This window comes from Pempheris klunzingeri, chromosome 9 (genome assembly GCF_042242105.1).
Source record: "Pempheris klunzingeri isolate RE-2024b chromosome 9, fPemKlu1.hap1, whole genome shotgun sequence".
Lineage (NCBI taxonomy): Eukaryota > Metazoa > Chordata > Actinopteri > Acropomatiformes > Pempheridae > Pempheris > Pempheris klunzingeri.
This window is the reverse complement of record NC_092020.1, coordinates 5,177,501-5,190,623: the sequence shown is the minus strand read 5'-3', so window position 1 is coordinate 5,190,623 and position 13,123 is coordinate 5,177,501. Positions and strand designations below refer to the sequence as shown.

Below are 13,123 nucleotides of genomic sequence, written 5' to 3'. Positions count from 1 at the left end.
CGCTTAAACAAAATAAACAATTACACATCAAGAATGTGGCAACATACTTTGCATGGGTCACATTATCATCAATAACGCCGCCGCTGCTTCCATTCTTATCATACTGCATTCAGATTTTTCTGTCTGGTAGAAAAAGACTGATCTTTTCTTATGTTAGCCTTTTAGGAGGATAGAAGAAACGCTCTGTTCAAAACAATCCAAATCAGTACATGCAAAAGAAAATAATCAATATATCACTTGATTGACTGATTAATTAATCTATTATTATATGATCACTGAAAGTGGTGTTCCCGTAGAGATGTAGTTTTTCGTTTTTCCATGTGTCTCCAAAGTGTGTCTAAGCAAGTATCTGTGTGTGTGTGTGTGTGTGTGTGTGTGTGTGTGTGTGTGTGTGTGTGTGTGTGTGTTGAGCCCTGTACTGCTGGTTGGATATCATTGCTAGCTCAGGGATTCCTGTGCACATTAGTGGCTGCATGAGTTGTGGTCAGGTTGTTTTTGTGTGTATATGTGTGTGTATGCGTGTGGCTGCTCGCCCTCCCCCCTATCTCCATAACCCCCGTCCCATTCTCTCCCTGCCTCTCTCTCCTGTTGTGCCAGCATGGCTACAGGATGGCTGCTCTGTGGACTCCCTCTCCGCTGCTCTCTGCCTGCCTGTTCTGGCCTGCATGTTTGGCCCTGACCCCCCCTGCTGAACTCCCTCAGCCACACAACCTGCCCCCATTGCAGGGCTTCAACAGCAGCGATGGCAGCCTGTCCGTGGATTTGCCGATGGCTCTGAGAGTTTTCAGCGTGGACTATCACCATGTGCAGGCTCCCTTTGAGATTGTGCTGTGGATCATGCTGGCCTCACTGGCCAAGCTGGGTAAGCTTCGGTTGGTTTTCTGCTCACACACGAAAAGCCAACATGACATAAGATGCTGTTCGAGGCAGCTAGATGTTAGATGCTTCGAATCTAAAGGTAGCAGAAAATTCTTCATGGTTTGTTATGTTATGGTAGCAGGGAGTTACTTTATCAGCTACAGTATGAGTTAATGTCATCCACAGTGGTTTAACAAACTATTATTTTTAGATTTCCTTTTTATAAAGAAATTACAATATAAAGGCACACAGGAAAAAAAAACTCTCTAATCTGCATTTTAAAAGCCACTAGCCAAAGCTTTTCTGACTTGTTCCCATTCAAAAATGCACAATTCTTCTAATATATAAAGCCAATACAGGCATCCCATTAGTACCAAGCTATGTGTGCAAATGATCCAACTCCACTTTTGTACTTTCAATCAGAGTCACAGAATAAAAGAGAACAACTGAAAAAGTCAAAAATATAATTAATCCAATTAGCATGTTGTCCTTTTATGTCCTCCGTCTCCGATCACCAGGGTTCCACTGGTCGGGCCGGGTCCCAGCAGTCGTCCCAGAGAGCTGTCTCCTCATCATGGTGGGCCTTCTTGTCGGAGGGGTGATCTATGGCGTCCGTCACTCTGCCCCCCCGACCCTCAGCGCTGATGCTTTCTTCCTCTTTCTGCTCCCGCCCATCGTCTTGGATGCAGGATACTTCTTACCAGGGAGGCTGTTCTTCGAAAACCTTGGTACCATCCTCTGGTTGGTACATGGTCAATGTTTTCATTCCTGTGCAAGTGTGCATCTGCTTTTGTGGCTGTTAAATGCACTTTTTCTTGTACTTTAAGATGAGATGCGATTAGCACATTATAGACAGATCCTTGTTTTAAATTCCCAGTTGAGGTTTTCAAATGTCAATCGTCCAGGTATGCGGTGCTGGGGACCTTATGGAACGTCCTGGGCATTGGCCTCTCTCTGTACGGTGTATGTCTGCTGGCCCAGAGCTCTCTGGGGGACATCTCTCTCCTCCACTGCCTGCTGTTTGGCTCTCTCATCGCTGCCGTCGACCCCGTGGCCGTGCTCTCTGTCTTCCAGGAGATGCATGTCAACGAACAGCTTCATATCTTGGTGTTTGGAGAGTCGCTGCTCAACGACGCCGTCACTGTGGTGAGGGGAGAGGTGGTCACTAGACTAGAAAACCAGATGAAGCAAATTGTTCAGTGCGTGATTCGTCTCTCTCCCTCTCAGGTGCTCTACAAGCTGTTTGAGTCCTTCCTTCGTCTGCCGTCAGTGTCGGGGCTGGATGTGTTGCTGGGGGGCTGCAGGGTGGTGGTGGTGGGCCTCGGCGGCCTGTGTGTCGGCCTCTTCTTCGGCCTGGTGGCGGCCCTCACCTCACGGTTCACCTCCAGAGCCCAGGTCATCGCTCCGCTCTTTGTCTTCCTCTACTCCTACTTGTCCTACCTGACCTCAGAGATGCTTCACCTCTCTGGCATCATGGCGTGAGTGCTGCCGAGTATCGACTGAAACTCAAAGACCTCCTTTTGTCTGTTGTTTAGCTCGGGGAAAGGTGATTATGTCTTATCGCTCTGGTTTTACCCACGTTTGTGCAGCATTGTGACCTGTGCTGTGACCATGAAGCAGTACGTGGAGGCTAATGTGTCCGAGCGCAGCAACACCAGCATCCAGTACTTCCTGAAAATGTGGAGCAGCGTGAGTGAAACCTTAATCTTCATCTTCCTGGGCGTCTCCACAATACAGGACGTCCATATGTGGAGCTGGCCCTTTGTCTGCTCTACACTGCTGCTCTGCCTCATCTGGAGGGCCACAGGTAGCATTTAAAATGCACTTTAGAAAACCATTTTTTAGCAGCGTACCAATGATGCTTGATAACGAGCTGAAGAACAGGAATCAGCACACTTCTCTCCTCTGAAGGTGTTCTCCTGCTGACTGCTGTGGTGAACAAGCTTCGGAGGAACGTTGTGACCTTTCGAGACCAGTTCATCATTGCCTACGGAGGCTTGAGGGGGGCAATCTGTTTCTCCCTCGTCTTCCTGATCGATGACTTCCCAAAGAAAAGACTCTTCATCACAACTACCATTGTGGTCATCCTCTTCACTGTCTTTGTGCAGGTGGCCGAATAATGTCACTGTATTGTATTTGATGAAAAGCAGTTTTTCCTCATGGAGTACATGGAGACTTTGGTTTTGTTTGGTTTCCAGGGAATGACCATCAAGCCTCTGGTAGAGCTGCTGGATGTGAAGAGGAAGAAGAGAGCTCTGCCTACTGTTAGTGAGGAGATCCACAGCAGGGTGAGAAATGACAGCACTCACAGCGACGTGTTGGGAAATATGATTTTCGAAGGAATCCAGTATATAGAATATATGTCATTAATGTGGCGTGTTCCAGGTGTAAATAGTGAATGTCTCTTCAATACACTGTTCGTTCAGGTGTAACAGAAACTCGCTGTTTTTACGGACACAGCACAACATTTTTCATTTGTATGACTAAATCTCAGTATCATTTTCTTACTTTTAGAGTCCCGTCATTACAAAATGTACATAGCAGGTTATGTATCTGTATTATGTATGTATGTATATGTATTCTGTGACTTCCTTCCTTTCATGAGGGAAAGCATAGAAATTGCTGTTCTGTTTTCAGATTTTATTTTCTTAATAGACATGCAGCATGCAGGGATGGACACCCACATGGAAAACAGTGACATACATATAAAATAATCTAAGAGAAATAATATAATGAGGCCAAACACACCTATGAATGACTTACTTACACTGTGTCTCCTCGTAGCTCATTGATCACCTGCTGGCAGGAATAGAGGATGTGGTTGGCTACTGGGGGCAGCACTACTGGAAAGACAAGTTAGTTATATTTTTTACTTCACCTTCTGCTTTTGTGTCCCCCAAAAATCCTTCCCATAAACATACGCCCTGAAATCACCAGTAGGTGGCAGCAAACACCACATGCAAAAGTTTTGAATCATCTTCCACAGTAAGGACTTAGAATAATGTCAGCTGGTTACTGTGATGTATTTTATGTGTGTGCGTGTGAGGTTTGAGCATTTCAACAGGAAGTACCTTCGTCGGTTCCTGATCCGAGAGGATCACCAGGCTCGCTCCAGCATCCTCAGAGTTTACCAGGAGCTGGAGAGAAGGGAGCAGAGGGGAGACGAGGAGGCGCCGCAACTGTGAGAAAACCTTTCACTTCATATAAATGTCTCAGGGATCTCCGGGACTGCATTTATGTTTCATGACCATCATGGTAATCTGTGCTTAAAACGTTTACATTCAACAGAACAAAAATATGACCTCCCTTATCCTTTATTATTACACCAACACCTGTTTGAAAGCTAAATGTGCCTAGGCTCCTTCCTATTTAAAACCCCAGTCTTTCCACTGAACACTGATTAAATATGTTCTCCACACTGTCTCTGGCTAAATGGATGTGAATATTCACACTTGACTTTTAGAGTGGACCCTCGCTCCCACAGCCGTCCCCTCTTACCGGAGGAGATGGACAGCATCAGGCGTATTCTCTCCAGAAACCTTCAGAACTTCAACAACAAGGTAAATAAATTCACAGCTGTGGTTTGTGTACCTCTCTGTACCTTGATTAAGGAACGTGCTCTGCAGCTGCGCAATACTTATCTGCCGTGTCGGGTTCATGTATGTATCAATCCAGCAGACACCAGCCTACAGCAGACACACTTTGCACCAGGACTCCAGCATGGATAAAACCAGGAAGCCTCTTCACAGACATCAGAGTCTGGTAGAGAGACACACGTATAATACAATCACACACTGGCCACAGGTACTGTATCCATGTAAACTCACAATTTTCAATTCTCATTCAGTCTCATTTAGACTGATTCTTGTTTTTCTTGAGGCAAAGATGATTTTATCCTTAGAAATGTCTTATGTTTAAGGACTATCAAGCACGCTATGGAGATTGTCCTGTTTTACAGTACACTTGCATTGTGACAGGGGGAGGATGGAGAGTTCAACGGCTCACGCAGAGTAAGAGCAGGACTCACCAGGTCGCACACAGGTAAAGTGAAAGACAGTTCAAGACACATAAATATACAAAAAAAAAAAAAACACACGTTAGGCAAAATATGTTGTTTTCCCTCTTTTTAACTCCTCACCTCTATCCCAGACTGATGTCCTATGGATATGTACTGTTTTTATGTTTATCGTGGCTTTCTGTGTCTGTATTTAAGATACTACTGTGGGAACTGATCAATAGATGACAGGGAGTCAGGAAGGAGCTTTTACTAAACTTATGTTTCAAGAAATACCTCGTCCCTCCTCCCTCTCTCCACCTCCTGACCTTTGACCCTGACAACTACGCCGTGACGATTCTGACCTTGTGAGTCTTGACCTCACCGCAGCCTCTCCTCTCTTGGCAGTGTGCTCCACGAGCCCGAGGCCCGTCCTCCAGGACATGTCGGTCCCGTCAGCCTCAGCTCAGACGCGGTCAGTGGATCCAAAACCTTCAGCTGCCAGCGAGGACCAGATCTCTCCGCAACACCAAGCACCCGAGGGAAGAGCTCCAAAAAAACAACTCAGCTTTGTCCTGGAGAACGAGAAGCAGTATTGAAGGCGGACTGTGCGAAAAACAGAAAGAGAGGAAAAAGAATGTAAACCAATGACTTCAGTGTGTTCAGTCATTTCAAAATGGCTCCATAAAGTGAGAAGTACTTTGTATTTATTGAGCCAGAGAATTGTGGGTTTCAAAAGTGGGTTGATAAAAGGTTTTAGCAAATTAATGGATATGTTCCAATTAAACCTATTAAATTGATTAAATAATTCACCTTCTGGTTTTATTATTTGGAGTGTTTGCCAGCTGCAATAAAGCTTTCCTCAGCTCCATGTTTCACCTCTTGAACACCTTGGGTGGAGGATTGGGGGTCATTAGCATCTCCAGTCTAATTTATTTTCAAAGTGGCGCTCCAAGTGTAACACCCACCTTAGAAATACCTTACAGTCACACATGCTGATACGCGCTGTCCACATTATAAGCACACACACAAACCAATCCGGCCTCTCCTTGTTTCCTTTATAAATGCACCGCACACCCCCTGGTAATTTGACGAGGACAGGCTTACTGCCTCCTAAAATAACTCCTGTCCCCCTGCCTGACCTCCTCAGTTACTGAAGCCTCTTTTGCCCACAGCTCCCAGCATGCCAGGGAGTGGCAGGGAGAGCCTGGCTGTTTTCCTTGGGACTGGGGCTGAGCAAGGGGTTGTAGGGTGGACTCCACTGAGGAGCTGAGGAGAAACTGACCTGAAGACTGAAAGCTGAGGACAGAGAGCACAGTGAAGGAGGTCTAAGGCTGGAGTTATGAGGGTGGGAGCTGCAACCTTGGCCGGGGGGATATTTGGGGCAGTGGGGACTCTGTGTTTCTTCGTAGCCTTTGGTACAGACTACTGGCTGGTGGCCAGTGACAACTGTGGACCGTATACATGGCCGACGCAAACAACAGGGGAAAACGATGCCAATGGGACTGAGGTAGGACAAAACCGTGTGCACATAATTGTCCATATTCACACAAATTCATAAAGTGAATGCAAAGCTTACTGCTTGATGTCACAATTGTCCACTGACCTCCAACTATACAGATGTATATATAACAGTCACAGCAGCATATTTTTATCACTGAAACATCCCATGTGAGGATCACAGACCGATGTGGAACCTGATCAGACAGTAGTGTGCATGTTATGCCACTATGGGATATTTAAAGATGTACGAAAGCTACTTAGTCTTGTACTTTCACAACACTGGAGCAGTTGACGTGTATTTACAACTCAATGGACCAAATCAGTGTGGCAGAGGCCAACGCATCCTGACTTTTTATTTGACTGCAATTACTTTTAAATAGGGTAGAGCTCCAAAACCCCTTAGTCCACCCATGCCTTTCAAACATCAAGCCCCCAAAAAATTTTAATTTTTGATTATAAATAGTTTAATATAGTTTGATAATATAGTTTAACACAGCAGAAGTTCACAGTGTCTTGAGACAGAACATCTTCATCAACATCTAAATACAATCTCTCCCTAACATTTACTAAAGTGCTTTTGTTGCCTAAACCTAACCACAGACGGGTCTCTGGATGTGGACCTCCCCCTGTGTGGTTCACAAATGTTGTGCTTCAATCATTCTAACAATAGTTGCCTCTAAACATAATCCAGTCAGTGATTTCCTTTTACAGAACAACGTAATTGGGAAAATAATTAATTCCTATAAAACGACACAGTTGGCATTCCACATAACTGCAACCTGACATCATCACGGTTATCTCGACTTCATATTTTCTCCTCCACAGCCATCAAACAACTGTTTTCACTGGCAGTGTAGTGCCCCACAAGTACTCCAACCGATCTTCATATATAAACTATATAGACTGCCCCTTTCATTTTCCAGTTTATCCCTCCACGTCACACTTGTGAGAAAGTTCACAAAATGCAAAGTAAGGGATATATTTCTAAAAGCTAATCCCCGCTGAACTCCTCCCTAACATCACAGCACAACAAAGTCTTTCATTTTCAACAAAAGAGGATGATTAAAGTGTCTGTGTGTTACTCAGCACCATCAATCATATTTTTGACAAGCAAATGGAGGGCATCACTCATGCGTGTTTCATGAGTTCCCCTTGAAAACCTCACAGGCGGGCAGGCCATAATCAGAACCACGTTTGATGCAACAGAGCAGCTAACAGAGACGTGTCGACAAAACTGACAGAAATCAAGGTTCGTCCGTCCTCAGACGTCTGAGTGTCCATCTTGCGTGTCTCTTTTTCAAATTCAGATCCAGTTAGCGGAAGCCGTCACTGCCTCTCCTCCGTCTCTCACTCTGCACCATGAGGGCTTCTTCTGGCGGTGTGTGTTTCAGGTGGAGCCCACAGCACATGCCTTCCTGGCCACTCTCTTCAGTATGTAGGCCTTCTGAGTTTTTTTTGGGGGGGGCTTTTCCAGTCTCATGCTCGGCAGTGTGGTCTGCTTGACATGCTAACAAGTGTAGGAGAGAAAAATGTCTATAATTTGGATATTTGACAGAAAATATACAAGAGGAGAGCATGAAAAACAGAATGTGTTGGCATGTATTTCAGTTTATGGGGTGTTTTTTTAGATGTTACTCTCATGTAGTGTCTTTTTTATTTTCCCCTGTATTTAATTACATAAAACAAGGTCTCCTTTTTTAGAGTCTGTTTGTCCTTTTTTATCTTTATTTTTACCTTTTCTTTTTTGTCATGCAGCAAACCAACCAGAATCCAAGGTCTGTGTGCATGGTTACCTCTTCCCCCTGCCTGTCGCACTCGGACAAGTGCCCCATCCAAGTTATGATGCTACAGCAGGTAACACACTCACTTGAAGAAGAGTGCTTGAAGAAGTACTGAGGATATGATACTGCTATAAACACTGACGCTTAACTGCATTGATTCTTGCATTTCTTGCAGTGTTTCGGGGTTTCTGGACCGTGCTGATAATCCTCGGCTTAGTCGCAGCTCTAACTGGATTCTTCCTCTTGGTCTGCGGTGTCCCCTTCATCAGCCGCAAACTGTACAGGCTGGGCGGTGCTTTCCTCATTGCTGCTGGTAAAATATAGTCTGTGTGCATGTGTGGGGTGTATGCTGCCAGGGGAATAGGTGAATGCACACACACAAACACATGCTGCAGCCATTGCTGCTGCTGCTGTCAGCTGCTCATACCTGTCAAATGACAAACACATACCCAACACACGGAGCAGCAGATATCACCCTGCAGTGCTGTCGCTATAACAACAGGTTTAAACATTGCTACCGTGGTAACGGTAGAGATGAGTAGGAGCCACATTCCTCTGGTGTTACTCACAGCAGTGATAGCCTCTATCTGTGTCTTCCTGTCCCTCTTGTGCTCTACATATCACTCCCTCAGCCTGCTTGTTCCTGTTCACGCTGCTGTTCTACGTCCTGTGGATGGAGGTGGTGGAGGTGAAGCGCTACGTCCTGCAGGAGAGAGGAGAGACGTGTCCACACGCGCAAGTTTCAGTTCTCTACGGCCTGTCATTCATGGTGGCGGCTGCCGGCGTGCCTCTGGAGCTCATCTCCGGGCTGGTCTTCATGCTGGTGGGCCGGGCGTTGAGTGCCAGCAAGTGAGCTCACTATCCGGCCCTTAGGAGAAGAATAGACTGACCTTCGTATGCGCTGCAACTGGGACTCAGCAGCACACTTGTGGGATGTAAACGCTGGAAAGACATGATCAATATTACGGCACGGCCCTTTGGGTGTCAAGCATGCAGTTAGAGACACTGATTAGGTGTTTCGGTTTTCTATAACTTGCTTTGCTTTGTTTCTATAAAAATCACTAATGACTATAGAATAATACTACCACAAAAAGTCAGTGTTATAGTGTATAGGATTAATGTGGTGTGATACCAATATGATACTGGCATTAAGAAGCAATATATGATGTGCCAAGACTATTTTTTTCTAAACAATTGTGTAGGTATAAATATTTCCTCCATTCAGTTTCATCCTGTTGTCTCTCTATTGAGTCCACAGAGCAGAAGGTGACAAATGTATGGGTGAACCAGCTGTGCCCCCTGTCCTGATTTTGGCACATGATCAAAGTTGGCTTGCTGGAGCAGAGTGTGGTTGGAGGGGGGAATGGCTGGATGGACTGAAGGCAGAAATGGTCGGTTTGGATCGAGGGTGTGGTTGGAGCAGGAGAGGGGTGGATATGGGGGGGGGGGATAGAGAGAGAATTGGTGGTTATAGGGGGGCACTAGGGGGCTTTGAGACATGAACAGCTGTTTGTGGGTTTGGTGGGTGTGCAGCAGGCCGGCCACCTGCCTCCTTCACCCCAGTCACTATTCACTCCATATTATCACATTACTTAGTCCCACTATATAAACTTTAAATTCAGAAACCCCTGCTTCTAATAGATAATGTATTGACACACACACACAGAATGACGCCGCATTCTTTTTTTTCCCTTTCAGTGTTATCCAAATGGGAAGCACATACTTGTGATTGTATCATAACTGCCACAATATTAGATCATCCTCCTTTTTCACTGGTCTGAATGGGCAGTGTGTGAAACCAAGCGGGAGGACTCTCAATCACACATATCAGCTTTGATCTGCTCTACTGAGGAGCAGGAGTGGTGGAGGGGGGCATGTTTGCTTCAAAGAAGCCACTGATCAAACATAAAAATACACATTCAATCACACACACACATGCACGCACGCACACACACACACGCACGCACGCTGAAATATATTGTATGTTTACTGCTGATCCGAGATCTGTAATGCTGCGATATAGCAGCATAGCTATCAAATGCTAGATGTCGACTGGGTTTACTGTACTGCCTGTGATTTCAGAGGATACTCTCTAATTTTGGTACATTGTGGTTGTGGTCTTCTACATTATAGTTCTTGAAAATTTAGCATGCGATTTTATTTAAAGCTGGGGTGGGCAGTTTATTTTTGGTGTCATTTGGCAAAATGACAAAAGTTCTCTTTCCTCTGTTTGCAGCCATTAGAAAATGTTGCAATAAAACATTAGAATAACATTTCAGAGATGGAGAGAACTTTGTGACAAGGCTGCTAACGTCATTATCAACATGAATCCTAGTTAGTATGATTGTATGGAAATAATTGTAGAATTTATGCAAGATAGGCACAATGTATTGGGCCTACAAACCTACTATTGTACATATCATCATTCTTAAAGTTCAAACATTTTGAATTAAAAACATAATCCGGGTAAAAATGTCTCATATCCTATTTTCTTGAAAGATTTTATTCTTGTTGTGATTATAAGCCTCTGCATATAATATCTTCAGAACCACTTAAAACCCTGAAAAGTTGCCTGTGTGGGGGCCATTGATGAATGCTGTGTCTGCATCGAGGATTACCTGAACAGGAAACTCTTCCAGTCTCTCCAGCTTCAGGCAATCTGTGACACCACTGCACGTTTCTAGACATAATTGTTGGTTAATCGTGTTCAGTGCACAACACCAGGGTGCTAAGAAATAGTCTAGTGTTTGTCAGGGGCTGTTACCCACCAGCTGTTTACTTCATTGGGGGGATGCGGGATACCCATGTGTGACTGCATCAGTCAACCTCATTACGCCATACAGGGAACCAGCGAGGGGAAGAGTGGAGGCGTGCTTCAACACTCACAATGCCAGAACCCAATCCATTTTAGAGTAGAGCCTTTGGCATGGTGAAGGCACAGCGGCTAGGGATCTTCTTCAAAGCCCTGGAAGTGGATCACACCTTTGTGGCTAATGGCGCCGCAGTGTGTGCAGTGCTCCACACTCGGATAACATCCCAGCATCGCTGCTGGGGACATCCTAGAGCCGGCCGAGGAAGAGCATCCAGTGCCGCCACCACCACCTGTGCAATGGGATGAACATGGAGGTTAGACAGACCCAAACCAGTGTCCCTCACCTCTGCAGGGCCATGACTATTTCATTTTTTTAAATGGCTGAATGGCTGTACTGTTACAGTTTGGTTGCAGTCAAAATTTGCAGTCAATTTTGTTTGCACATAAATAGATTAAGACCTTTCACACAGCATTTGTCACATTTATTACAATGGATCTTTGTTTTATTAGATTATTAGATACTACATCATGGTGGCTATACCTTTACCTGCACATTTATAGCCTAGATTTGTTCCATTACTGCTTGACCACCTTCTTCATCTGTGTGGTCATTATATTTAGCTTGTATTATTCACAATAGGTCAGTTACTTTGCACATGGGTATTTCTACCTTTACCCACCACCTACGTCCTGGTTGAGAAAATGTCAATATACACCCCAGTAAACAACATACATTACGCTGTATATACAGTAGAAATGTTATGTTATGTTATGTTATGTTATGTTTGAGGTGACAGCTCGGCCATCTTGTGAGAGGCAGGAGGAAGGAGTTTTCACAGTACAGTGAGTTAGGCACTGGGGCTAGGTGGGCTAGGTTTATGTTTGTGGATTGGAGCAATGTGTTGCTCAATACTATTCCATTCATTCAGCAACTGAAGAGCTTTATATTTTATTTCTTTTAATTCACACATCAGGACTCCATAGATAGAAAACATCCCTCGCTTTCTCCTTTTCAGCCTGCTTTTTGAGGAAAGCCAACATGTCCCCACCCCTCTCTGGCCTTTTAGTGGGTGGCTGGGAGCAGGTGGAGGGGATGGACTCCTCCTCACTATCTGTGCCAGGCAGGCTAGGGACATTTGTGAAGGCTCTTCACATCCAGAGGATGAGGCTTCAGCAGCAGTCTGCCCATGGTTTGGCACCGAGCATGAGGCAACAAAGTGGGAGGCTGAATGGACGGCCTTTCCCAAAGTGCCTCATGCACGGCATCAAACATTGGCCCAGTAGCAGCTGTTGCCTCACCGCTGTCCGTACCTGTGCTATTTGCCTATTTGAAGCATACAACATAATCCATCAATACTAGCCCACCACAGTGCGCAGCAATGGGCTTTGCTCTACCTTGTATTTGTTTTCCAAGTTGTCCCATCTTTTGGATGCCTGCATGGCAGCCACCCACCCCCTCCAGCCTCTTCACCACCTGCCAGGAGGTCAAAGTAGCTTAACTTGCCATATCCATTTATATTTAAAACATTTTTAGTCTGCAATTCTCTTACCACTGAAGAGAAGATCCAGTTTAAACCTTGTCTTTATTTAAACAAAGGTTTCAGCATGTGTGACTAAAGTAAGATTAATGAATGACACTCCTAAAGGCCGCCAATAAAACAGCGCTCAAAATGAAGAAATGACTAACTCAAACTGAGCATAGGTCATGTCACAATGTTTACTTCACACCTGTAGCATTCTGTTCATAGTTTACTGATTGATTTAACATATTGTTGAAAGTTCAAAACATATAAGTATATTAGAGAGTTATAGAAAATGTAAATGTAGAATGTTTGATAAGTATTGATAACTTACATGATGGTATTTGTCCATTGTCGGTCATGTTTTGTGAACGGGTGGGCAATGCTCCTTTCCTTTCAAAAAGCATTGTGCAGTGTACCTGTGCTGAAGGAGATAAGAAAGAAAGCACTGATGCACCTTTCCTTCGCATTTACAGAATCTGACCAGCACTTATCATGGCTGCCACTTAGCTAAATACTTAATACTTAAATATTACTCATTTCACTTAGTTAGGATCTTCTTTATTCGACTGACGCCCTGGCTGCTTCCCATTGCAAAGTTTAGGAAAGCAGCTGTGTGTTGATCTTTAATAGAGACGGCTGCCGAAGCAATGTT

The 13,123-nt window shown here is 44.8% G+C and overlaps 2 protein-coding genes across 2 annotated transcripts; both read left to right on the top strand.

Annotated features, from left to right (window-relative positions):
- Positions 1-609: 609 nt before the first annotated feature.
- LOC139206900 (sodium/hydrogen exchanger 2-like) lies at positions 610-5,600 on the top strand. Its single transcript, XM_070836507.1, has 13 exons — positions 610-862; positions 1,377-1,599; positions 1,764-2,004; positions 2,086-2,336; positions 2,448-2,665; positions 2,770-2,966; positions 3,057-3,146; positions 3,643-3,713; positions 3,905-4,039; positions 4,322-4,418; positions 4,534-4,662; positions 4,836-4,899; positions 5,261-5,600. The coding sequence occupies exons 1-13, from the start codon at positions 610-612 to the stop codon at positions 5,449-5,451; spliced, it is 2,160 nt and encodes a 719-aa protein (XP_070692608.1). The 3' UTR covers positions 5,452-5,600.
- A 420-nt stretch (positions 5,601-6,020) lies between these two features.
- On the top strand, positions 6,021-9,563 carry LOC139207224 (transmembrane protein 182-like). The gene is made up of 5 exons (XM_070836878.1): positions 6,021-6,362; positions 7,663-7,786; positions 8,111-8,209; positions 8,312-8,449; positions 8,769-9,563. Exons 1-5 carry the CDS (start codon positions 6,195-6,197, stop codon positions 8,987-8,989), a joined length of 750 nt encoding a protein of 249 aa, XP_070692979.1. The 5' UTR covers positions 6,021-6,194; the 3' UTR covers positions 8,990-9,563.
- Positions 9,564-13,123: the final 3,560 nt, after the last annotated feature.

What these genes read in the sequence shown, in the direction of transcription:
- LOC139206900 (XM_070836507.1), top strand. Translation starts at nt 610, where the DNA reads ATGGCTGCTCTGTGGACTCCCTCTCCGCTGCTCTCTGCCTGCCTGTTC. An exon ending in CACCTCTCTGGCATCATGGC is followed by an intron (nt 2,337 to 2,447) that starts GTGAGTGCTGCC and finishes ACGTTTGTGCAG; the next exon opens with CATTGTGACCTGTGCTGTGA. An exon ending in CAATCACACACTGGCCACAG is followed by an intron (nt 4,663 to 4,835) that starts GTACTGTATCCA and finishes GCATTGTGACAG; the next exon opens with GGGGAGGATGGAGAGTTCAA.
- LOC139207224 (XM_070836878.1), top strand. Translation starts at nt 6,195, where the DNA reads ATGAGGGTGGGAGCTGCAACCTTGGCCGGGGGGATATTTGGGGCAGTG. An exon ending in CTTCCTGGCCACTCTCTTCA is followed by an intron (nt 7,787 to 8,110) that starts GTATGTAGGCCT and finishes TTTGTCATGCAG; the next exon opens with CAAACCAACCAGAATCCAAG. An exon ending in AAGTTATGATGCTACAGCAG is followed by an intron (nt 8,210 to 8,311) that starts GTAACACACTCA and finishes CATTTCTTGCAG; the next exon opens with TGTTTCGGGGTTTCTGGACC.